Source organism: Neodiprion fabricii, chromosome 3 (genome assembly GCF_021155785.1).
Source record: "Neodiprion fabricii isolate iyNeoFabr1 chromosome 3, iyNeoFabr1.1, whole genome shotgun sequence".
Classification (NCBI taxonomy): domain Eukaryota; kingdom Metazoa; phylum Arthropoda; class Insecta; order Hymenoptera; family Diprionidae; genus Neodiprion; species Neodiprion fabricii.
Genome location: NC_060241.1, coordinates 17,516,541 through 17,543,691, shown reverse-complemented (window position 1 = coordinate 17,543,691; position 27,151 = coordinate 17,516,541). Strand labels below are relative to the sequence as shown.

The window sequence follows — 27,151 nt, the reverse complement described above, 5'->3', positions numbered from 1 at the left end:
ACACACGGGGGCAGTGATTCAATCACGACTAATTTTTCGGCCATGCTGATTACGTTGGCAACGCAAAATCAACGCGTAATCAACTCACAGCGCCACCACCGGCCGACCGCGAAACAAACGCAGTTTTCCTAAACACAACCGAAACCAACAACATAAAATTCAAACGGGTTTACGGCTGGCCGCTGATGGCGCTGTCGGTTGATTCTGCGTTGCCAACATAATCGACTTGGCCGAAAAATTATCCGTTCACGAATCACTCTGCCCCTGTGTGTAAGCCGAGAACTGTGAATACTGTGATAGAATGAATGATGTTTAACTGTATCATGCGCGCTTCCAGCTTGTGCGAAATACTATATTTCAGTCTTTCAGCGTCAGCGTTAAATAACGCAATAATCGTTGATGAGAGTTGGACTGTTGATATTGTATATTTTTGAAGTCAGGTAACCTGTGTAACGTCGATATATAATAAAAAAGTAAAATAATAACAGTTGATGGAGAAAAAATTTCTTGAAAAAACTCATCTCCTCTCACAACTTTCAAGATTAAGAGTTGCCGATGTTTTCACGTGTTCAGAAAACGGTTTTGAATAATGAATCGTATTGCACTTTCGATATCTTTACTTTTTTTTTAAATAAATATTTTACAAACAGTCTAAAAATAATTAAATTAATTTCCCGTTCAAGATGATTATTTCTATCAATAAACGAAGTCAAAAAACGAATCTGCAGCTCTCTACGTTCAATATCAGGCAGGGTCAATTTTAATTAAAGTGCATCGCCCCCCCCATCCTGTAGGAAAATTATTTCTTCAGTAAAATTATGTAGCGTTAAGTGTATCCGACAATTTTAGATTCGCATTATTCGGGTTATTCACGATGAATATAATTGTACGTATGTGCAAATGTATGTATTGCAAGAATAAGCGGGTACGCGATTATCTCTTGAAGAGTTCCGCAGATTGAGCGAAAGTACTTACATCAAAGCAGAGTTTGCCGATGTTGTTCCAAGCAAATACTCGAGGCGTCTCTTCCTCGGCGTATACGCGGACTCCACGAGCGCAAATCGCGAGAAGGATCCGTCCAGGGCCGGCTTCATTTTTGCTCCTACGAAGCCGGTAGAGGTGCGCGTTGAGCGGCGCTTCCAGGAGCACCGCCTCCCGGATATATTGGAGCTCCGCTTCCTCTCGTGACAATCCGCGATTATCTCGGTGCTGGGCGCTAAGAATACTAAGTATATTCTTCTCGATACACATCTGGGAAATGTGCACAAAAAAAAAAAAAAAAGAAAAGTGTAAATTAGATTTTTATTGCCACATAAGAGGGTATTTCACGTCAATGTCTCGTAGGCTTTAATCTCATGGGGTTAAGCTGTCTGTATTTATATGCAATTTATATTAAATTCCCCCTGAAGTCCACCTGCATTTATTCAATCCAGTATACGCTTCACCGGAATCCATCTGCATTTATGTAATTCAGCGTAAAATTTTTGCCTGCACTTATGCATTTCAGGGTAGGTTAGTAAAAACCGCATGCATTTATATAATTTAAAGTACATTTTAGTCGATTCATATTTGTATTATGGTCTTCTGCTTTGGACGAACCCCCCAAAATATGTTGGCAAAATAAATTTTTTCCTTTAATACTGAGATATTGGAGGTTCGCTTAATAGGTGTTGAATTGAAGTATGCAACATTCCTTTGAGACACAGCTATTTTAAAAATGATATTTGAGATAAAGGCCATTTGCTCCGGAGTATACATTTTTTTTGTCATACATATTGATAGATAATATAATCAATGATTTATTCAATACAAATAGAATTAAAGGATACAGTTATTTAGAAGAAAAAAAAATGTGTCGAATTTTTGGAGAGGGTTCGCGGCCCGGACTTTTGTTGTTTTTTTTTGTTTTCACTCATCGAAAAATACCGATGAACCTGTTCGAGATACATCGAAAAAACTTGTAGCCGGTGCTCAAGAACCACAAAAAATAATTAGCGGCTTAAGGGGTCCGTCGTGCCTCCGTCTCTTCTACTACCATCCGGAGTTTAAAAACGTTGGAATGAAATCAAAAATACAACAATTCAATAATTTTGAATGTTTCAATTATAAAATCATTACTCGAATATTTTAAATATTTTTGTTTCTACCACAATTCATTGACGTAAATAACAGTGTTGGAATACTTTACAACTGGTTTTACTTTTTGACTAATTTTTGTTTCACGGGAAAGCCCACATTCACCCTTAATCAAAGCTGTGAAAACTGAACTTGTCCAAACCACGAAGTAATAGTAAAAGATGTTTCACACTTGTGTACTCAGAGGGCAGCACCTGCCAGTCGTTACTCATTGTCAATTATCTTCTCCACAGAGTCGGTAACTTTCGCAGCTGATTCACCGACCGAGCCAACCGTTTTAACTCGTTGTCCGGCTGTACACCTCATTCATTACAGTCGACGTAGTGCGGAAAATAGAATAAAAACGCTAGCGTTTTTTTATTCAACACGCGTGCGTGTCACAAACATGCGATAAACATAATCATCACACGATTCCCAAAAGTGAGCAATAAATTTTCAACCCCTCACCATCACCCCCATTGGGAAATATCCCATGGTTGATGGAAATCGTAAGAGTAATGGACTCACGTGGGGTGGAAGGTAGTCGGTAGACTTGCAGTAACCGACCGAACCGGCGTGAGGTCGATGACGCTCCTCGGAATAGTCGCCGAGGTCGGCCTGAAGAGCGAGCCCTGCAAGCGCGAGCAAGGGCGCAACCACCCCCGGTTTGTGCAAGGGGTGGTGGGGGTGGAGGCTTTCCACCCCGCCGCCATGTCGGACGACGTTGTCGCGCAGCTGGAGATAGTAATGGTGCCGGGTCGTCTCATCGCTGGAAAGTAAAGAAACGGTTTTATGAGGCTGAGGCGAGACAAAATTGACGGTGAAAATTTTTGAAAACGGTGGAATTTCAGGCCGAATCACGAGGTCCGAATTATCAGGGCGAGATCGACCTTCTTGTAATATTTCAAAAAAACTACGCATACAGTGAATATCGTTGTGACCCATTTAAATGGACCAGTAAAACTGATCGATTCAGATTGTTACTTGGGATGATTAATCGCAGCAAGAGAAATTATCATCGCAAAGTAACTAGCATCGATGCGTTCAAGTTTTCAATTTATGGAGATCTTTTTAGTAATTGATCGTTTTCGGCTGATGATGATGCCGCGATTGCATTTGTCTTCGTTGACTTCTTCGTCATGTTGTTGTAAATTGTGGTCGACGAGTCTATGTATCTACTCACGTTGGCAAATTTTACATCATAAACTTAATTTGTGTTTCCGAAAACTTATGCAATTTAAATTGTTTTCAGGTGGAGTCGAAAATGTTCAAGGTTGAAACCGCGACCAAAATATTAATGAAGAATATTAAAATAAGAAACGCTCGATAGTTGATACGAATTTTCATTTCCTTGTGTTCACCAGTTAAAGAGTGATTTGGTATTAATGCTTTCTACTTACGAAAGGTGAGTTAATAAAATTTCAACTGGCATAACGCGTATACTCTATTTTCATTTCGTAAAATAATGGAACGGTGCTATTTCTGTACTGATTTTAGTGAAACACAAATAGTTGTCACGTTCATATAGTACGTAAGATATAATGTTATAATTAAACTCTTGAAACAATTTGCCATCTCCAAGTATAATGAGATTTTTGAAAAATATGAATGAACGATGAAAAATCAGTTTCATTGAGAATTTTTGATTACAGTTATGTGCAAAATGGAAGTGAATTGCTAAGTGAGAGAGCCAGACAACATGCAACAACGATTGAGGTAATGTAAAATGGTCAATGGTTAACTCAGTAATAAATCGATTTAGAAAGAGAATATAAAACAGGTAAATGTAATTTGTAAAAAAGTGAAGCAATATTCAATCGAGAATTTTTCAGCACCTGATATGATAAAGTTTAGCTATTGTGGAGCTTAAGTTCCGAAAATTATATCGTTAAAAACCTCTAAAAGCTTCGTTGCAAACCTACTACCGTACTTACGTCAAAAATTGACCCAGTATCATTGTCATAAAAATAGCTCGTATTTTAATTCTAACAGACATGCATTTTTATGATTTACAAAAAAGAAAAAAAGAATTTGCAAAAACCGCAACGCAATTCGAGGTGTGTACGTATGTATTACAGAGCACATGCCGTTGCTTAATAGCGGTAATTGAATCGCGAATGAAGATAGATGAATTGTGCAATGAAAAACAATGTTTGCAGGACACATTTATAATCTAATAATTTATTCATTGATTTGATAGAAAAAAAGTTCCAACTACCGGAATACTTTCCAACATACGATTTTCGTCGTTCATGTGTTGTTTATGTATTTAAGTAACTTTTTCGGTGTAAATAAGTAAAAAAAGAGACGACCTCCGTATAACCACCGCAATATTTATCAATAAGATATGTGATTTTCTGTAAATCCAAAACCAATAACAATGATTTCATTAAATTTCCACGGAAAATAATTTACTTCAATGACCAGCAAATGTTCTGTACTCTTCAATTGACAGATCAATTTCTTAAAAAACTGCCGATTTTGCAATTGAAACGATCTTTACGTCCAGCTGCGAATTTTTTAAAACGTATCGTACCAGGAATTTTAGTAAACAGCTTACGATTTAAAATAACATGAAGAGAAAAGAAAGCGAAGGTTCTTCTTAATACCAAAGGGAATTTTATGCAACAATACAATTCCATTAAACACCAAAGAATATGTTTTGAACATAAATTACTGGCCAGTGTACATAAAAATATTTTGTCATATCTTCGATAAGATTCCGGCTCATGCGATGATCTTAAATATGAATAATAGACGAGAAGTGCAGTCGACAAAGACCGTTGTTCCCTTATTGCACACGATTCTTCATATATCAAAAGTTTACAAGAGTACGTTACGCGTTTTTTCACGAATCACGAAATTGAGGTTAGGGCCGCGTAATGTCAGATTTGTTTGCGACAGCGCATGCGCGCAGTACAGAGACGACCATTTTCAACTCTTAGGACTCAAAAGTGGTCTTTACAGTACTCTGCGCAGGCGCATTCGCAGACTCACTCGACCGTCATAGAAACAGGCCCTCTGTGTATGGAAAACACGCATGGAGAAACACGTAAAACATGCTCGCGTTGTATAAAATGTATTTCCAAAACCAGCAGACCAATTTTCTTCGTTAAATTCGAATCTATGCAAATGTCATTAAAGTTTGTGTCAACCGATATGAAGTCTAGAAAAATTTGACTTCTTTCCAACAGTATTTCAACACATTTATAATTGAGAATATCCGAACACTTTCAACGTCGTATAACCGTCAAAACGCATTACGTAGGCATTCAGAAAAATTCAGAAACTGAAATCACAGTCTATGTTTTTGTCCGTCGGTAATCCTAAAACGATTTTTAATTACCGAGCAGAATAGTTTATTATTTAGCGCAGACAGAGGACTATTTATCACAGAGCAGGTAATAATTTCTAATTATCAAAGCATCGGTCAAACACTTGTACACGTTGTTCGGCTACTGGAGTGGCATGGTGGAAAATAAACGCCGGTATCTCTGGACTACCGGCTGCTACTTCTAATCGGTACATGCCGCTCTCTTTGTGGTATAAAAAAGAACGACAGCGACGAAAAAGAGACGAAGAAAATTCAAACTGAGAAAAAGAACAGCGTGTTTATAGCTGTAAATAAAGCAGGGGTTTCGTAAGGTAACAAATCGCCCACAGTGGCACCGAGGAGTATTTCAACCGGCAATTGATTGGTTCAATTAACCAAACGGTCCAAGATGCCGTAGGGATCCAGGTACCACGATACCAAACCAAGCATTCGTTGCAACAGAGAGAAGGAGACGACTAATGAAAAAAAAAAAAAAAAAAAAAAAAAAAAAAAAAAAAAACGAGGAAGAAAGAAAGTCTATTGAAATTTCTGCCTAGCGCCACGCCAAAGAGCGATAACACGGCGGGTTCATCCTTTTTAGAGTGAAAATTTCGATCGGTTTCCAATTTGAACGCAGTTATTATTACAGTAATAATGTTACAGCGTAAACTATGATACGAAAATCTTTCAATTCGTAAGCCAAACAGTAAAGTGTTTATGAGAAACACGTTGAACAATTTTATCTCCTTTTCGAATTGAAACTTTGCCTTACAGATGTGATGAATGCAAAATTTATTTTCACGTCGATCCTCAGTAATAGAATGCTACTTACCCGTGGACTAACTAACCAAATAAATAAATTAAAACAGAATAAATATATTGGCTGCAATATCCGGTTCATGGTGACACGAAATGTATCTAAATCGAGTGGAAAAAGTACTTACCTCAAGAGTAACGGGGTGTCCACGTAGTACTGAACCCGGAAATAGAGCACAAATGCTGGTCTTCCGCTGCTATCAAGACCCTGAAATCGAAAGAATGAAAAATGTGAGAATGAGTCCGTAAAATAAGATAAGTTGAATTATGCTTCGTTTGACATGATTTTTCAGATATTGAATACACCGTATCATTTTTCCCACTCTTATTTCAGAGATCAAAATTCATGAACATAAGAAATGAAAATGTAGACAACTTCATTAAAATTGAATTTTAATCGTGTTCGGATAAAAATGGGAAAAACGTCCAGACCAATGTTTTTTTTTATTTTTTCTTATTTTTTTTTTTTCGAGTAATCTATAGTATAATTCTTGATGAGGTGATTTGTTCTGGTTTCATTTTTAAAAATTTGGGTGGAAAACAATGAATGTAACATTTCTTTGCATGATTATAAGTACTCACATAACAAAATATCAATTTTGCGAATCTAATCAACGACAGGAACAAAATAGAGTTGATGGTTTACGCAAACAAATCTCTGTTCAACGTGAATATAAAGGAATATTATTTTTCCAAGTAATCTATAGATTTGAAACGATAACAAAATTAGTTTTATATAATGTAGTTGTGCAATTGACCGTAACTAGCGTTGACAATACCTTCAATTGCTGGTTAATGTTAACATTAATATAAAGTTGACAACCTGAAAAGTTCTTACTTCATATTTTCTGTCAATTGAACCATTCCATTTATTGCATTCAATCATACATCAATTTGATCTTATTAATTTACTCATAGACAAAACACGCGTGATGATGTAACAAAATGTATGAAGGACTCGGTGGTTTTTTGTCAGCTGAGTTGAACATCGTAGTTAATTGTAACAACTATTTTCGTCGCCAAAATTGTTGACTTTTACTACTGTAGCCACGTTGCTTATTCCACTTCGTTGTTACTTCACTAAAATACCGGATGCTTAACACAAATGAAATTAAGAACAGGTTGGTCGGCCAAGGATTTATACTTTGTATTAATTTTATTAAGAGATAGTTGTACATTGAGTCATTATTAATTTCTCATATTTGCAAGCTACTGAGATTTATTTGCAGAGACAAAAACAAAAAACACTACAATCATTAAGAGAAATCTTGAACATTAATATTTGTATTCAAATCTTTTCAAAATGGTTGAAAATCTAATAGATTCGTTCGATTTAACTTTGCAATGACTCATTTTTATCAGGAGATAAAGTCACTGAAATAGATTTTTTTTTTTATTTTCTCAGTAGTCAATTCGGTATTGTCATTTGTTATTTATAACAGACATTCCCGCAATGTTGTAAAATTATATATTTAAAGATACCAAAATGATTTTGAAAATAACTGTTTCAGTGAATTTGTACAAGCTTTATTCCTCTGCATAAAATGAAATGACTCGTAAAGTAGCATCAAACAAACATACTATACATTTTCAAGGATTTTCGTAACATCTAAGCTTCTGTTTATAATTCTATTATCTTCCGGTAAGTATATTTTCAAATAAATCTTCATAGCTTGCGAATACGTATAATAATTTGACAAATACTCAATGTATCACTGCCTCGTAGTAAAATTGACAAACGGTATCGATTGTTTGTTAACTAACATCATCAACAAATCCGTTCCGTCCCCCGTGCGTCGACTCGAAGACGGATCGATCCGAAGGAAGGAATGATAATTTTGCAGAAACAGCATGACGCCCAGAGAAGCTTCAACGGCGAAAGAAGAGCCATTACCTACCTTCACCGTAAGAAGGCTACCTGAAGCCTACCTTGGCGATATGCCGCCTGCACAAAGTGTCGGACTCGTTTAATTACACGGTGGATCGTTTCACGTACACACATGGAATATCACTCCGAAACAGCTTCCAACCTCACTCCCTCCATCCCGAGCTGGTCATGCCTCTCGCCATTTTTAATTAAATTTAGAATAATCACGTGCTACAGTGTTTTGGATGAAAAATCTCTGCCAATTGTTAGATCAACGAAATTATTGTTCGTCAATTTTAATGAAATTTTTACAGCGCCATTAGGTGAATGTCCTAATGGTCGGACACCATGTCGTTGCTGACTATTAGAGCAATAGTTTAGCACAGTTATTTTATCGCAAAAATTAATGACTTGATCATTCGTTGAAATAGTAGTTTCGTCATCGCCATGAAAAGGAAAGAGTCTGTCGGTCTCCGTCCGACAAACTTTCGTGATGATCTCGCAAACGGACGAATGATAAATCTGAAATTAATCGGACTTAGCAACCGAATGAAAAAGTTTTGAAAGAAAAACTAGGAGAAAAACAATTTAAGCCGAGAAAAACATAATCGTTTATTTGAATGAATTATATGTTTGTCGGTATAACGTTGAAAATCGATTTATTTCCGGTAAAACCGGAAGCTCAAATTGAACGGGACATGGAAATTTATCGTCACCGTCTTGTGAGTGTAAAATCCTGAAAGTTTCAAATTTTTTCATCGTGCCGTTTCCGAGATTATAGCGGGAATTTGTCGGACAGACCGACAGACCGAAATCCAAACCACCATTTTTGTAAAAACCTGTTTATTCAGGTTTGAGAGGTTCGAAAACGCGAAGATTCGTAGAAATTAGAAAAAGTGATTTTCGATCGAAACCAATACTTTTCTTACATCACAAGAGGTGAGGAGAAGTAAACAATTACTCATAAAGGTGATGAATTTGGATGAAATGTAAAACTTTCCGGATAATTAGCGAGTTTCATCTTTGCAAAAGTGTACGCTAAATTCCAATAGGAGGTAAAGAAAAATGGCCGATCACCCTTCTTTGTGTAAAACCACAATTTTTATTTCAGAGTAAAGATTGCCTTGACTTGCCTTTAATTTAGGAGATACAAATAAATTAGCTTTAAAAAATGACACAAATTCGATTCATTAAGGTGAGAGGGTTATCAAAGGTCAGCAGAGGTTAAGGAGTTAAACGGTCAGCAAAAGAAGAAAAAACACCAGCGTAGAACTTGAAATTCATGTTCAAATCCCGATCGTGTATTTCTTCCTGCTAATCTTTTTGTTTCTTTTCTGATTCTTAGTGTTTAGTATTTTTAGTCACTTGTTCATACATATTCCGAACTCAATGTACCCCCCATTCTAGCTCCGGGCGCCACATTTTTTTTTCTTTTGTTTCATAAAAAATGTAGTGTGTGGTTTATATCAAAATTGAGTGTGGCTATGAGAGTGATTTCGTAAATTGACGGTATTTCAGTACACAAAAAATATTACAAAAAAATCAATGTTATGATTTCAAGATTTCGCGCGCGTTCAGTGATTTCTTGAAATTTCGGCAGTCGTAATGCTACACGGAAAAAAATTATTTCATGAAATTTCAAATATTCTGTGAGATATTGCAATATTTCGTGTTTATTAGAGGAATTTTACGACATTATTTTACGACATTTACTATTGTTGAAAAAATTTAAACCGAAAGAATTTCAAACGTACGACTTCAAGTCTACAAGCATGTAGATCTGCTGTTTAACTAATTGTAATTTCGGGTCAGCTGTAAGAATTATAAAATATAAATTCTATACGTTGAAGCGTTGAAAATCACGCTACGAAGTTAAATTAAGCTTTTGAGCTGTGTAAAATAATCGACTAATGCTGTCGAGGGACTCGGATCGTTTGGAATTTTATTCTTATTTTCACCTTCCTCGTTCTTCGTTTCGTTTATTTATTTTTTTATTTTTCTTCCTTTACCCCTCGATCCCTCGATTTCCCAACCGATTCCGGGTAACCAATTTCCATTAATCCCCCCCCCCCCCCCCCATCCATTCGGTGATCCAAGCGCGTTAGTATTTAAGCCCATTTGAATAATGGCCCTCAATATGTATACCGCAGGAGTATTACGGTGGATAGAAATTGCTGGCTAAGTCTTTCGAGACATTCTTTCAAGCTCCGCAGCTCCGTGAAGAGCTTGCGCTGCGCGTTCCGACGAAATTAATTGCCGCATAAAAAATGCATCCCCGGTAACTTTGGTACGATTAACCAATTACATTCGCTCTATTCTCAAGTTACAAGCCTCGTTGCCAATCATTCGGTGTCAATATTAAATCTCTGTGTCGAAATCGCTACGAATTAAAAAAATGATTCCAAGTTTCGTTTGCTGTTTTATCTGCTTTTAAAGATTTTATTTTCAACCATAGGATGTATTCAAACAATTATTTTCAATTATAACTTTGACTTTATTCAAATTGAGTTTTTGTTCAACACACTGTTCAGTCATCGAAATAGATCGTAAAACGAGTCATCATTAAAATAAAACTAAATCAACTAAGTGTATCAGTTACTGACTCTGTCCAAATTATTAACCTTTTTTTCGTTTGATTGTTCGTTCTAACATTTACCGAAAAATAAGTTTGTAGTGTCTAATCTTCTAGCAATTGGTTTTAGTCATCGTGAAATTTACAATTTCTGAGATCAATTTATATTTTTGGAAAATAGAATGGTCAATAATTGGTTCTAAGCGTGTAAACTTACCTCATTCCGGGCAATTCGTGATTGAATTCACGTTTTTTACTTTTCATTTTTTTTTTCATTCGTACTTCGTTTTTCACATATATACACATACACCTACATAATTTTCTTTCAAGAAATATTAAATTCGAGGGACTTGACGCGTCGAGATTCGAAAAAAAAATTCTTGACATGATCACGTTTTTAGGCAAACGATAAATTAATCGCTTGGTAATAATAATAAAATACCGCGCCAACTTGTTTTACATTTTATGACCACGGTTTACGGACGCGATGACCGTCTTTGAGGAATCTAGATAGTTTCACATTTGTAAAATGTAATTATCTTCCAATTGTCTCCTTCGACAAGGTTTCATCTTCAAACTTGATTTGAAATTGTTTTTTGTACACGCGTGTTGAAAACTTTTTTGGTTCATTTACATGGCGGTTGTTGTTTTCACCGCGTTTTTATGAACTGTGCAAAATTTGCTTCTAAATATACACACTTTAATTTATATAGTCAAAATTATTTTCAATCAAGTTTGCGACCGAACTTTTGCGGATAGTCTGAAAGTGAGTGAGTAATCCCATAGATAAGTTTAAACGCTATTGGAAATTTTACGTTGAATGCGAATACCTGATGCAAAACTAAGCAGAAACTTTCCTTCTTCTGTTTTGAAGTTTTTTTTTTTTTTTTTTTTTTACTGTTATATCTACTGGCTCACGTGTAATATAGAATTTATATAAATAGGTGGAAAAAGAAACAGAGTTCGAGATAAAAATAAAAACCAGTTTGATTTATAAACTTAAGTTTACCCTTTCAGTGCCGTAACCGCGCGAGATTCTCAATTTCAGCTGGCTATGCATAAGAATTTACGTCAACGTTTTACGTTAATACCGCATAATCCTTGGAGAATTATCACGCGCTCATCTAGTCGTTAATGATTTGAAATTACTTTTTCACAACATACAAAACATCCCGCATGAACTCAACATTTTTTTTCCATCCTTATCGATGCTTGCGATAATTGGCCAGATGGTAATACTACTTAATAGAGCTTTCGGCAATTCTCTTGGAAATTTTAGATCCACACAATTCGAAGTTGTATTTTTTTTTTTCTCAATATCTATAGAACTAAACGGACTTAGGCTGCGCAATTAAAAATTTACTCAAAACAGTTTTACGTTTGCGAAGCCTTAAGTATAACAGGGCAACCTAAATGTCGATTTCAGTGAAAAAGAAAACTAAATTGATAATTTTCGTTTAAGGTCATGCAACGGTCCTACTTTTACCGACCGAGCAAATTCACCGTATGTTAAATAAACAAATGAATGGAAAGGGTTAAAATGTCGACGGTGCATCCATCTTTTCTAGCAAAATTCAGGAAAGTTACTGAAATCCGGAAAATCGTAAAAAAAATGGGTGGTTTTATTTGACACGTGTTACCGTTTCCACATTTCCCGCACTTTGGATCCAAAAAGTGCATAATTGAGATACTTTTCGCAATTCCACAAAAAATTTGGAGTAAAGTAATCCTTTGTGAGATTATTTTCATGCAATATTGAGGTCGCTGAACGAAAACTAGGAATTACAATAATTTCGGTATAAGTAAGTTCCTGAAATCCACTACGAAAGAACGATGCACCGTCGGAATTTGAACCTTTTCCCTTCATTTGTATATTTAATAGACTAAGAAAAAGTGTGAGTTTACTCGGTCGGTAAAGGTAGGAATGCTACATAACCTTAATACGGATCGTTTTGTTTTTCTGTAAATCTTACATAATATAAAGACACGTGTATGAGGCCTATGAAAAATCTTTGATACTTTAGTAATGAAACGCTTCACACGAGGAATCGAATTCAGTCGAAATATATTCAAACGTCAATGTATAATAATATTATTATTATATTATTGATATATTGCGCAAAGATAATATGCGTTCAAAAATATTATATTATACTTGAATAAAAGTAATTAATATAAAAAATATTTCAGTCAAGTGAGATTTCATATAAAATAATCTTCATAAAAGGTAAGAAAACTTTTTTACGAATCAATTTTTTTTTTGGAGTTTACTCCTTAAGAAACGATTTGAGTTGTAGGGCCCGGTACGGAAATTATATGAGGAGTAAAATCAAGTGTAACAAGAAAACTTGAGGCGTTATAGAAAGAGACAAACATATATATTGAACGTGCAAAAGAATGAGATGGAATACGTTACACAGCGTATCCTGTACTCGGGGTCTCCTCTTTGTGCGGTGCTTCGTAGTCTCACTGTATAGTTCACTACCTCCGGTCTGAGAGTTGAATGTGTGAGTATGTTTGTACGTGTGTGTTGTGTGCATGCGTATGAATTTATAAGACGTGACGTTATCACGTCAAAATATTTGAAAATATGGAAGAAATTGATTTAGATTATAATGAAGAAGAATCCGAAAAACACATGGATGCGGTTAATTGGTAAGATTATCGTTTACATTTATGAATAATATACATTTCAAATACGAACAGCTAGATCTTTTATTTAGTGTTTTTATTATTTTTGATTAATTTATTTAATATATTTTATATTTATATAATATTTTATATTACTTATATTAACCCTTAGCGGGCACACATTTTTCCTTACTTGCTATCGACTTGAATTTTGTACTCGAGGGTTTTTTTGCGGTCGCTGATTACGAATCCGCACTCAAAAGTTGGAAATTCAAGATGGCGGATCCAATATGGCGGACCGAAAATGTAAAAAATCGTTTGACGGGAACAAAAGTTGGTACTCAGGGGTTTTTGCGGTTACTCATTACGGATATGCACTCAAAATTTGGAAATTTTTGAAGTAATATAAATAATTCGAATAATTACAGATATGTGTTTGTTTCTCTTATCATCTTGGAAGATGCGTTCATTAACCCTCTTTTTCTATTCGCTATATATCATAATTATCGTTCGTAAGGAGTAAACTCCAGTCGTGCGTCGGAGCTGACAGACACACTTTTTTTCTTTTTTTCCTAGATAACTAGATATTTTTATAGATCTGTAGATGTATCTAAAAAAAAAAGAATGCAATTCCGAAATGGTTGAGATATGAAGAAAAAACATTTCAACACAAAACGTACTCACAGGCAATACATAAATTTGACCAATTGTTAGAAGTATTGACGATCAGCTGTAGGATGGAAAGAGCAATGGCTGATTTTATGGAGGATTCCTGGTATTGGCTGATGCAAGTATATTATCACTGAAGGTATAATGATAAACAAAATTATGGTCCCTCGCGCATGCACCTCTTTCGGGAATGAAAAAATTCGTGTCGAAAATTAATTCCAGGAATCTGAATCATTGCGCGAATGTGTAATATGTTGATTCTGCTTTCTCGCTGATCGGTTTACGCTCCGAAGGATCGCATCGGGATCAGAAATACCTAGAAAATGTACGAACTGAGATGATTGATCCCGCTGAAATCGACGAGTGAAGCTTTGTGGTAGCACCGAGCGGCAGGTGTTCGGAGAAAATTGGTGATATAAAAGTGGCGAATTGGAACGATGTGGTCCGGGGTGTTTGCATCCAGACATTTCATACGTGAGAGCATAATTTCAAAAGAATGTTTTTTTTTTTTTTTTATTCATTTCTTTATTACTATTTATTTTATTACCCCGTTTCTCAGAATCGAGGCTTCGCGGATCAAGCGGCTGAATATATCGATGTAAAGCCGCAAACTAATTTCAGTTTGATTGAGCAAAAGGAGGCTGAAGTCGGACGTGCCAGCCTGCACAGCACAAACGCCTCGGGCTAGATAACCGGAGGAAGTATTTCTAGCTGAATGCCGAGGACCAGAGTTAGATAGGCATTAAAATCAACGAAACTGCTATTACCCCGGGGTAAAATAACGATTATATATATATATACATGTAGGTATACGCGTTCTATGTATGAGTAAATAAAAACGAACGAAAGGAGGAGGGGGGGGTGGACAGTTTCTATGAGAATATTCAAGGTAATAAAAGAGTCATGAAAAATACGGTAGAGGCATGTGGACAATAATTAAGAAAAAGGTATAAGATTAGGTTGCCTTTGGCACTAATGTCAGGAATTAAGGTATAAAAGCTTTGCTCTCAGTAGGCGGGAGAAAATTTCATTTGTTACAATTGCTGGCAAGTTCCAGTAAAATGTGGTGCAAGTAGCGATTTCGTGTGATTATAGTTGTCAATACTACGTTTGGCTAGTTATCTAGTGCTATATTGAATCCGTTTGGTTGACTATATTTTTTCAGACAAAAATGGCATTAAAAAAATGGATAATGGACAAGAAAATATAGTACGAGTAAAAATAATCGAGAAGAATAGTTACGCGTGTAGTAGATTTTTTGATTACAGTTGCAAAAGTCATTTTCATTTAGTAGCCAGAACTATATTTTTCAGCGCGATCAAAAATGGAAGTAAACTTGAAAACTGTATAATAGTAAACACAACTAAAAATTATGAGAAGATCGTATTCAATACGATGTCTAAAAAAAAAAAAAAAAATGCCAAAATAATTGAACCTTCTCTTTTGGCAGTATTATGAGCAAGAAAACGAAAAAACTTTCGTATTTTTTATTATTCTCTGTAATTCTGACGGACAAAAAAATTTTTTTAAAGATAATTGTTTTCTACTTCATTGTTTGGTGCGATTACTTTACGATTAGAAATATGAAGAAATTGTTTTTATTTTACCTATTTTTTGAGCACTTAAAAAATTTGAAAAAAAAAGTAAATAATAATCCGTGTTCAACGTTTTGAAAACGTTGAAAAAATCCTAAAACACTTTCCACTCTTGAAACCACGTCAAAGTTATGTAGAAGGTGGAACTAGTTTTTTATAACTTTTCCATAATATTGAAGTGGTATGAGCAAAGATAATTCTAATCGTTAACTGCCGATGTACTGTAAAAAAGTTAATAAATAGATGATGAAATCCATCAGAAGATTTATTGCAAATTAATCGAAATAGAGAATATACAAAGTTTTTATCTTAATAAAAGATTTTATAAAACTTTAATAATGTTTCTGAATAACAAGATTTTTTAAGTAAATAAGAATAGTTGCCTGGTAGGAACAATCTTAAAGTGAAATATATGAGAATTTTTCCAGAATTTGAAAAAAGTCGAACCCTCAAGAACGTTTGACTTACCTAGACTTGTAACTCAGAAGCGATGCCACGAAAAGATTAATTTCAAATAAATTGTCGCTAGGTACACGGTAGAGACTGAAACTCCTCAAAAGTGGCAGAAGTCAGAGAACACGCGAAGTTCCGAATCATAGAAAGGTAAACTAAAAAATAACCCAAAGTAATTTACGATCGAGGAGCCGAAGGATAATTGTAGTGAACTCGGGTGTATGTAGTGTTGCGTTTAGGATGTGTTACAGAGACTGTATGGGAGGATTCTTCGCATCGGATACTGTCGTAAAAAGAAATGAGAGGACCGAATGGAATGGGTATACAGTTGGAATACAAGGATGGTGGAACAGGCGGCGCGGCGGGATAAAAGTTATTGACTGTACACCGTAAACACGGTGGACCGAGCCTGGACTCCGTTTGCGCACAGTAAAATCCAGGTGTAAAATGAACCGCCGCCTGTGCCTCGTTAAATTCGATTCCCGTTTAAGCCGAATTCCGGAATCCGAAACTGTACCAGCCGTAACAGAAAATCCAAAGTTGTTGTGATGCGTGGTTTCCAGTCATCGTGATATTTTTTTTTTTTTTTTTTTATACAACAAAAAAAAGAAGAAATCCTAACCGAAGGATATTCTGGAATCCAATTTTGAAGGTTGCTTTGTGAATTGGAAGTTTTCCCATTTGAATAACGTGAAAACATATCGTTTTGACTTGATCCTGAAAGCATTTTACAGAGTCTAAGATTCTCTGATAAAGTCTTAATAATTCAGCGAAATCCGTAGCTTAAGAGGTTCAAAAATTTCAAACCAGTAATTGTCGTGTATAAATTTATCTCTAAACGTCTTCAGTGGCTGAATTATTCAGGTTGAAATCAATATTCAAACGAGAAATTTGTAGAGGATTATAATTTTTTATAATAAAAATGTCTTGAGAGCAAAGTCTGTAGCTTCAACGGTTCTCCACAAGTTATGACTGTTGAAAATCAATTTTACGTAAAAGTTCATCTCGAAACCTCTTCAGTGGCTTAGCTATCGATTGACCTTGTAAGAAAGATTCAAACGGCACTGAATTCATTAAAAAATACTTCCGCGATTGAATTTTAAAAAACCATGAAAAACGCGGCTGAATGGCGAAAGTTTGTTTGAAATATTACCGTTCACCAAATGTTATTTAAATGGTAAAAGGAAGTACGCCGTGGTCCACCATTTAAAATTTTACGTTGAGAGGTATCCTTCTGCGAGTATTTTTTTCTGCCATGTTATTAACAAGTTTTTCAAGTGGTAGTGAGAGAAAGAAAAAAAAAAAATATATATCCTTTCCAAACGAAACACCATAGCGCAGTCAGTGCAGTACCAGTCAGATTGTTGCTGCGCCAAGAGGCATTTTGCTACCCACTCAAAAGTACGTCTTGATCTTTCATTACCATAAATTAGATCCTCTACTCCGAAGGCAAGGATTAAAGTGCCCGATTCATCATCTCCGGAGGCAGCCAGCTAAGATCGCTCGGCGTAGAACGCGCCCAACTCTGTGTAACGAACAGGGAATACACTGACGGTGTGGCCCACAAACCGGAGGCTGATTCCTGCACGCTGGCCAGGACGAGGCCGCCGGAAATTCGGTAGCTGAAGATTAAAGCATCGTAACTTCCAACGACTCGGTCTAGCCTCTGCTATCGCTGGGCCAGTTATAACGAACGTCCGTTACGCCTGGGCCGTGTTTTATTTAACTCGAGAATCAAATTGCTCCTCGAAGATTATAAAAATCATGATATATGAACAGATGCAGCGTGATAATTACTTGTACTAATCCGTTACGATCGTTACACCGTTTCGATTCGAGTCAATTTGATGGCCTCTGACGGATTCGTGCGAATATTCTTCCGGTACTCGATGATTATCGCTACTGAATTTCACAAGAGTTATTCAAATTCTAAGACTACTTTCCTTCTTTCGTCATGCCTTTCATCAACGATCCCAAGCGTAGAAGTTGATTAAGGATGCATGGACGTAGAGTCGGGTTGAAAACTGTGATGAAAACAGAAACGTGATAAAACAAAAACTCGGAAAGTCTCATTTAAGCTGATCTAGTTACATTGTGTATTAAAACAGTTCCCGTGGTAGTGAAAAAAATTTTGAATCGATGAATTTTCAATATAGACCCATCGTTATGTTTACAATTTGAAAGAGATAACATCATTTTTCACGGAAAAATCCACATTGTCTGGATCAGAACCTGGTTAACAACTGAATAAAATTTTGAGTAACAATAATAAGTTTATCTTCTGTAAATTATGACGATTCTAAGAGTAAAAAAAAAAAAAAATACCGATACAAATGACGGTATGAACTAATACCATTATGTAATTACGATAAAAAGTTTCTCATCAATTTTTGCATCATTTCCGTCCAAGAGGCTGAGCTTCGTGTGATCAATGCCTGTTTTGTTGCACATTAAGCAGGTAGACAGGAAACCGTAACTAATCTACGGAGGTTGATTTGTGCCACACATACCTATAAACAAATCAAACATAACCGTCGAGCCTCCAGCAGCAATACCGACAAATACAGTACCACAAATGAATACGTGATAAAAAAAAAAAACGATAAAAATAAATAAATAATAATGAAGACCGGAGGAGCGAGCGAAGGTGAGAAGCGTAGCGATGGTACTTTATTAGAATACTGTGGGGGAAAATCTTGGGTGAAGATGTTTCAACGAGATAAGAACGTAGCGCGGTAGCCTGTGTTACCGAGCGAGTATTTATTGGTTATTGGTGGGCCATCATTAGTGCCTGGCTGGCTCGCTGGCTGATGCAGGGCAGATTCGGAGATAGCCAGTATGAATGTGTTGCTGGTTGATGCCACGATGCAGTGTATCTGCCTCCAGAGACGACGAGGATGCTGTAGGAGAGCATGGATGCTACCGAGTTAAGTGGACGTAAAACAGGGATCGCGGATGCCGAGGAGGGGCTTTTTTTTAACGGTCTGACGGGCAGCCATTGCACCCGTAAGAAGAAATGCTAATTTTAACGGGCCCGTACTTTCAATTTTTTCACTTTGGTCTTCCGAATATTCATATCTCTTTTCCCTATTTTTCTAGCATTTTTTTCCCCTAGTTCTATCGCGTTGTTTGGAAACAAAACATGTTCTTATATTGTTCGTTTTGAAACATGTCATTAACAAGGAACCGGTCATGTTTTTGACATTGAAATGCGAGTGAAACATGAAAATCAAAGATTGATAAAAACAAAATAGTCACGATAACTGTGCATAGAATCTGATTAAACATATCAAACCTGATTTGATGCCGCTATATTAATTAAGTCACAAAATCGTAGGATTCTTATTCGCAGGTTAAAACTGTCCAATGGATACTGTAAAAAAAGGTTTTCTCACTTCGTCGGCGTACCGACATCTCCTTAAGTTATGGTTAATTCGTCGAAAAGGATTAAAAAATAGTTAATTAGTCGACTCGAAATTGCATGAGGATTGCACGCTAGTTACAGGTACATTCGCTGAAAATTGTCAAGTTAAATAATGAAAATATACTCACGTATGTATGAGAACTTCGCCAATTTTTGGGTGCGTATTTGCTCAGCTTACTTTCAGGGTCCACAAAGAGATACTCGCCGTCTACAACATACCACGAAAGCAAAGTATAAGAGAAACGAAATTTCCATCAGTTTTCAAACAGCGCCTGTATGATTATTTACGAATACACGCAGTATGTATCGAAGTAAATATACAGTGAAACTTTTCTTAACAAACACCTCCCAACAACGGATTCCTCTTTACAACGGACAATCTTAATAATCTCCTGAAGCACAATTTACACGTTAATATTGTTCCGAATAGCGGGCACTCTTCAATAACGCACAATATTTTTAGTTCCGAAAATGTCCGCTATTGAGAAGTTTCACTGTACTCACAGAGTGATTATCTATCTACAGAATCGTCTGTCGTCTGCTATGGTTTAATGCGCATGCGCTACAATCAGAGAGCAGTTGTTCGCCAGGGTGACCAACCGTCATGGACGTAACCTAAAAAATTTTGACAATTTTCACTGGCAGTTGCGTTCAACATCGACAGCTGTCATCATGTTTGAGGTTACATACGTAGTGCTCTCGAATGTTAGCGCATGCGCATTAAACTAAAGCAGACGACGGACTATTCTATCGATAGATAATCACTCTGTATGTATATCGTATACATACACGCATCGTACACTTGGGGACAATGAATCTGAGACGGCTAATTTTTTACACTAGACAGTTACGTTGGCAACGCAGAGAAACCTACAGCGCCATAATTGGCCGAGCGCGAAAGAAACTCAATCTCAATAAATTTAACATAACCCATGACAGTCGGATCTAACCTTAGAAAAATCGCGGAGATTACTTGTTAGACTGACACGTGTTCTAAGGTTAGATTCGACGGTCATGGGTTACGTTATGTTTGTTGAGATTGAGTTTGTTTCGCGCTCGGCCCGCTATGGCGCTGTAGGTTTCTCAGTGTTGCCAACATAACTATCTAGTGTAAAAAATAAGCCGTCGCAGATTCATTGTCCCCAAGTGTACATGTTTACTGGAAAAATTAATCGTTGTCTGTGGTACCGGAAACAGTTGCTCGCGGCTATTAATTTCCGATGTACGTACCACCGATTGGCTGGCGAGTGAGAAGTGAAGAAAAAGTGTGCTAGCAGAGTCGGTGCAGAGCTGAGCTAAGGGTATGAGGAGGAGGCCTTTCACTCTCAAAGCCCGGTACCCAATATGAAATGCTAAACGCTTCCATTAAATAACCTTTAATTGAAAAATTGCTGCGGCACAATCAAGAAATACCGGAGGAGCCTGCATTTCCCACAAATTGTTATGACTGCGGGTTCGTTCGCTGATTCAGAATTCCCCGAGTTCGTTCTACGGCGGCGCCGTCTTTACTCAAGAATGAACGGAACGCGCCACCTCGTTACAATACTTGTACATTAAGTTTCAGGCGAACCGAGCCCCCGTAGAGGTACATACCTATGATCGCAAAAAAAAGTACAAAAATTTCACAGTCTGTCTCGGAAGCTGTTCCATTGCCCACTCGATGTCGTCTGTGGCAAAAAGGTTAGGTTAGGTTGGATTTAGCGTCGTTATTTGAGATCAAAAATACACCCCGTTCAAGGCAGTGCACACAAATGAGTATGTAATTTACGGTATGTTTCATTATAAATTTACGATAGTGATGTGCAAATCAAGAATGACAACTTTTTAGTAACGCCGCATAACTGTTGCGCAGGAGGGCCTGATAACAAAGTGATAGTTGGTCAAATATAAATGATAAGAGGATCACCGAAAAAGTTTTCCATAAAATTTTAATCAAACAAAGCCTATCTGTTCAACCGATTTAAACCAACATAGCTTTATAAAGGAGAGTAGGCTTACACTGCATAATTAAAATTGGTGAAACGTCGAACGACCTTGAACGTTTAGGAATGACTTGAAAATTAGTGGACGTCCAGCAACCTCTCAATATGGTGAATTACTTGAAAATCAATGATACCTTTCAACAATTAGGAATCGTTTGGAAACCAGTGGAAGTCAAGCTACTAATGAATATTAGGAATCATTGACGGACGATTTCCAAGTGATTTCCAGGCGGACAGCCCCTCGATGAAAGAAGACATTTCACCGTAGACAATCAAGCTTCGGAATGAGTACCTCGTCGGCAGGGCGTATGGAATGATGGAATCTATTTTTAGACACTGAGACCAGACGTTAAGGTTCGCTTAAATTCAAGACATTCACGTGCGCCGGATCACCGAGCACCGACTGTTTCTGGAGGTTCTTTCGAATTGCCTTCGTTCCCCGTACGATACGAGAGGATCGGAGTCGAGATGGGGGAGAGACTGGTCTCGGGTTTAAGCAACCGGCACGGCAGCGGGATGTACAGTGCCCTTCATTCTTCGTGTACTCGACTTTTTGCACGCCCGACTGATGGGCCCAAATACCGATACCCCTAAATGACCAAGAAACAATGAAAGAGACGTGGACGCGCGCGTGCGCCCGAGGGTTCCTGCAGCTCTTGAATGAGAGGGCCTAAAACCTGTCCTGCCCACACGAGTCCTACTTGGGCAAACCCTACGACACGTACGACAAGGCGACGTGTTCTGAACTGGAACTGGGCGTTACCATACAGGGAATCGATCGGATCGACGGTCTGACTCGCCGTAATTGTAGGCATTGCAGTCTCCTAAACAGTGCGAGACTCGGAGCAGCTCGAGTATGAATTGAACGAAATTGGACCTCCTTTACCAAGGGAGCTCATGAATAGGCAGGCTTGAGACTGTAGGAATTCAGTATATTCTTGTCGACGGTTGAAATCAAGCTGTCGAACTAACAATGAGTCATTGTGACCATCCGACCTTGAGTTGTAATATTTTCTCTCACAAACTTGTCGTTTTTTGATGAACAACTCGAGGATCCATATATATGATTAGATCCATTGCACCTAGAAAAAATGCAGAACGGATTTCCGCAGGTGGTTGCAGCCACAAGATCAATCGGCATTTGTCGTGAGCACTCTTTAGTATTCAGGCCTTTGGTCTTGAATTTCTCGGAAGGGACACATCGATCGTGTGCCAACGTGGTAAAATAAAATTTACTTTTTAAAATGCTGAAAAACAGGAATAAATGGATGAACAACAGGTATATGAGGAATGGAACTTGGGAGCACTGTAGTCTCCTGGAGAATTAAATGAAAACGGGCGGTAAAGATTAGCGTTGACAATAGAGATAATTGAGGTGTCTACTCAGCGGCCAGACGACACTATCGTCGAATTGGACACACGACGAAGATACCAGTTTACCACCAGACGACAGAACATGATGAATTAAACGGAGCTATCGACGCTAGACAAATTGAGTTTACATTCATTAGACCATATTAAATTCACCTGTCAAGATATAATTTAAGCCTGACGGATGGGAAGGGAGGGAAGGCGAACATCGTTCCTTATACAAATCACAGATTGTACACGTCACCAATATAACTGACGTGAATTGTCAGGCCCGAAGGTGCAACTTATTCTTCAACTTTCCTTAATGGATCTTATCCAGACAGTGGGTTATGCTAGTTTAATCGACGCTGGATTACGTTCAGTATACCAACTGCCTAGAGGACAGCAATATTTGGTTAATACGGTTACATCAGTCACAATTATGTGAACGTTGTAAATTGCTGATGACCATTGGTTTTGGTGGAGACAAGTGGCCCAAGGAAATTGAGAACACCTCGTATTTGGTCAGTGGGAAACTTGAACGCCTATTCTGAAGAGGTGTGAAAAGTATTATGAAATTTACGATATACTTTCCGTTAGGAAAATGAATTCAACGTGTCAAAGAACAAAGATGATGTACCACTCTTGAAATAAGTAGCATCGTCTACCTCAAAATCCAAAGGATTTAAACTTGTTAATATCCTCATCAACGTGCGGTAAAGTTACGAGAAGCATATTGTACACCGAACATTCGGATAAGGCATGGTAACAGATGGATTTTCTATGCCCGTATAACGATTCTTCCAATTCTCAAACACTGTTCGTTCTAAAACTGTATCGCATGTTCCACGTACATACAGTATAACATTAATCCACTTACCGCAACGACAAATCCATCTGATTACAGTATGACACGTGCATTTTTAGTATACTATTCTCACCGTGCGACGTTACACCGCTTCTTCTCAATTTCGAAAGACAAAATGGCGTGTTATCGAGGGAGAATGACGTATTAACTACGAGACAAGGAATAAGTGCGAAATGGATTTGGCGCATACATTTCGATCGGCAGGTAGATCTACGGCGTCGAATGTCTAAGTTGACGGCGCGGCGGACCGCATTCCTTAGAGGGAAGGGATGAGGAAGGGACGAAGGTATCTGAGCAGGTTGAGCCCGAGAAGAGAGGAGACTGAGAGAGACAGACGCGGGTCCATCGCCTCAGCCTCTTCCAAGGAGAGGGTGAATTCGGGCATCCTCCTATCTGCCAGCTGCCCGATCCTACCGTCAGCTCGCACTAGAAAAGAAGAATAGCCAATTTGGAAGCTATTTGTACACCGCAGCGGCGGCGGATAGCTACCAGGGTTCGAATTGATTCCATTCTATTAAGACCCCACGAATACCGAGATCAAGATTATCGGACTTTTATAAGGCGACAGGAAAAGGGAGCAGGTGAAAAAAATCAAAGAAAGGTATGGAGTAAAAATTTCATCATCGGCGGTGAAACTTTAACGGTCTTCTTTTATTTCTAATTGAGAAAGAAGGAAGGACGTGACTCTTTGATTCGAAATAGGATGGCGCAAATTGATTGTGAGGTTAATCGAATTGAATTTAGCTAAAGCAACGTTTGCTCAACCTACGAAAAATGGGGATGTAGCAAATTTCAATTACGATGGCCCAACCATTGTGCTAATAGCTTCAAAGAGGTCGTATGATAGGATCGTTATTTTGAGTTAAAAAAAAAGCGTATCGTTTAACTAATTTCGATTTGTAAATAGATTCTAAATGAATCATCTGAGTCGAGTCATTCACAGAACTTCTCTGTTTAGATATCGCCGGCTAGCTTTTTGATCGTTTTCTAAAATAGTAATTCTTCGTTGTTTATGTTTGAGCAGCCAAAAACCGCATCTTAGAAAAATGGCGGACCAGCCAGCCTTCTGAGGTCGACCAAAAGAAGTATGTTTTTATTTATATTAGAACGATGTCGGTCCAAATGACAAACCGTATTGCACGATGATTTTAGAAAACTTCGCAAAGAAACTGAAAAGCGTGTTATTTTTTACACATTTTTTTCAATGGGATTTAACGGAATGACGTACCTCTTAGACTCGAGTTGATAGTTCTGTACTTCTAGAGGGTTTTCAATGGAGCAAAAACTAATCCACCGTACTCGAGCAAAATAAAAAATCAAACAGAAATTGCCTTAATCTGAAACAGTACAATAAATACTATACATACGTGTAATAACCGTGAATAATTTGACTTTCGTTTTGTCGCAGGGCGACTTTATATTATAACGTAGTTATTCGACAAATATAAACGCGTGAACTACAACCACCCACAAGTCCTGCTACACAATCGGTTAATTTGAATCAACGAAATATTTCACAACAGACGACGTTCGTTTGCTTTAACCGTGTCTGTAAACAGCGTACAAGTACAGAAAATATTATGGGATGTTTGCTCGCGCGGTAGCGAGAGGTAGAAACGAAATCAAGGTACGCTATTCTCCGCACGGTTTTTTCACCCTTGACTAGGTTCTGTCAACATTCGCTTTCACACCCTTGTTAGACTTGGTTATACATAGATTGACTTATATTTCTTAGATGTATAATATGGCTCCGATGCTGATACAGAAATTACAGTGTGTTGAATTTTTATACACGGAATGCTGTGTTCTTGGAATTGAGTGAAAAAAATAATAAGGACAAAAAAGAAGTCGTGGTAATAAGTATCGAATAAATAAAAAAAGGGGATGATTCGTTTTTTCATGTTGAAAATTATCCACTTGTTTTCAATGTGATATTGAATCAGATTTTCAAATTTATTGTGCCTAGTTTAAAGTAGCCAATAATTCATTTCAAATTAAACAATTCAGACCAGTTGCAGCTAAGCTGCATTTATTTTGGTAATATTACTGTGAAGAAATGGTAATAAGAGAGCTTTTTCTGCATTTGATAATAATTTCAGGCATCTGGTTTTTGTATTTGCTCCTTCTCTTTTCTGGAATGAAAATTTTAAAGCAGAGATTTTTGGTGGTAGTATTTGATTTCACTTCAACTATGCATTATGGGTGTTACCACTTTTATAACTTTTTTTTTTATTGGATTTTATCACCTGCACTAGTAACATTTCCATTTTCCTAATAATTACAATATTAAGTAAATAAATAGCCAGATTAATAACCGAATGAATGGATCACCGGAAAGTTTTGATCATATCTTTTTGAATGCGTACAGACCTCAGATTTACAATAAATAAACGAATCCAAATGTTAGATAATGTTTGGGGATGTTCTGAATATATTTGCCTAGGAGAATTCTTTTTTTAGAAATTGAAAGTTCTACATATTTCAACCTTGTAAATTGTAAAACTGTAACAAGTGAAAAAGAAGAACGAATATTCGGTGATATTGCAAATACCTTATAAATATAATTCTCCATTATAAATCGTTGCCTAGTATTATTTTATGATGTCATAAGCATGCAAAAACTGTAGATAGATTTCGTTGCGAGTACAGAAGTGAAACTTTTTCAATAATATCCCTATTCCGTATTCACTTGCCGCGTTGTCATTTCTATCTTATTAATTTCTATTCTTAGTAATAACTGAAGCAGTGCTCATTTAAGAAAAAATCTAACACTGGATATCTGATTCGACGTATGGTGCGATTCTATCCGATTGAAAATTCATCTGAATATCAGGGATAAACGATACAATTGTAATAAAACTGTAAAACAAGTTCAAAGCAGTATTGGAAGCCACCCGTAATTACAGTTTGTAATTAATGACATTTGAATGGCAAATTACATTTATATTTTGTAATTAGTGCGAAACGCAGTACAATTCACATTTTTATCTCGTAATTCAGGCGTAATTTATACATATATTGTATTTAAAATGTAACAAACAATACAAATTACGTTTGTAATCGGTAATAGATTTTGATTTAACTACAATTTTTTCCAGAAACTAAATCTGCATTCAGGTTGATAAAAATTTTCAAATATAATCGATATCTTCATTCGATCCGGCTGCAAATTTTGAACATAATCGATCACTGCATTAAACATAAAGTTTCTTGCAAGTACGCGGATATTTACGGAAATTTACAAACACGTACGAACGTATGTGAGTATTATTGTACGAACGAAATATGTTTACATATAAATAAAAATATGACTTGTATTCTACCTTATCCTGATCACAAAATATAAATATAATTCGAATTTTATTGTTTTTTTCAAATTAAAGAATACGATTTTCAATCTACATTTGACTGCCAAGTGCCATGGACTAATTATATTTGCTATTTGTAATTTATGATTGACGAATGATGATATCGCCCATCACCATTTCAGAATGCG

General features: G+C 36.8%; 2 protein-coding genes and 1 long non-coding RNA gene across 9 annotated transcripts in view; 1 reads left to right on the top strand and 2 right to left on the bottom strand.

Moving 5' to 3' along the window:
- Positions 1 to 27,151, bottom strand: part of LOC124177564 (protein expanded-like) — a 139,546-nt gene that overhangs the window by 7,965 nt on the left and 104,430 nt on the right. For all 5 annotated transcript variants that reach the window (XM_046560063.1, XM_046560066.1, XM_046560067.1 and 2 more), the window contains 4 exons: positions 19,584 to 19,663; positions 6,373 to 6,452; positions 2,644 to 2,884; positions 976 to 1,251 (listed from right to left, as the gene is read on the bottom strand). In XM_046560063.1, the coding sequence (XP_046416019.1) occupies positions 976 to 1,251; positions 2,644 to 2,884; positions 6,373 to 6,452; positions 19,584 to 19,663 (677 nt within the window). The remainder of the gene's footprint in view (positions 1 to 975; positions 1,252 to 2,643; positions 2,885 to 6,372; positions 6,453 to 19,583; positions 19,664 to 27,151) is intronic.
- The window catches only part of LOC124177566 (putative sodium-dependent multivitamin transporter), a 66,274-nt gene continuing 41,944 nt past the window's right edge, over positions 2,822 to 27,151 (top strand). Inside the window, exons 1-3 of one of the 3 annotated variants that reach the window (XM_046560074.1) lie at positions 2,822 to 3,011; positions 3,368 to 3,520; positions 3,768 to 3,831. In XM_046560074.1, the coding sequence (XP_046416030.1) occupies positions 3,501 to 3,520; positions 3,768 to 3,831 (84 nt within the window). In that variant the 5' untranslated portion in view covers positions 2,822 to 3,011; positions 3,368 to 3,500. Of the gene's footprint in view, positions 3,012 to 3,367; positions 3,521 to 3,767; positions 3,832 to 27,151 lie in introns of those variants that run through there. The other 2 variants (XM_046560075.1, XM_046560072.1) reach the window with 2 other exon arrangements.
- Positions 19,843 to 21,396, bottom strand: LOC124177567. The gene is made up of 3 exons (XR_006869634.1): positions 21,362 to 21,396; positions 20,361 to 20,365; positions 19,843 to 19,954 (listed from the first exon to the last, which is right to left on the bottom strand). It is a non-coding gene; the product is annotated as an uncharacterized LOC124177567 (long non-coding RNA).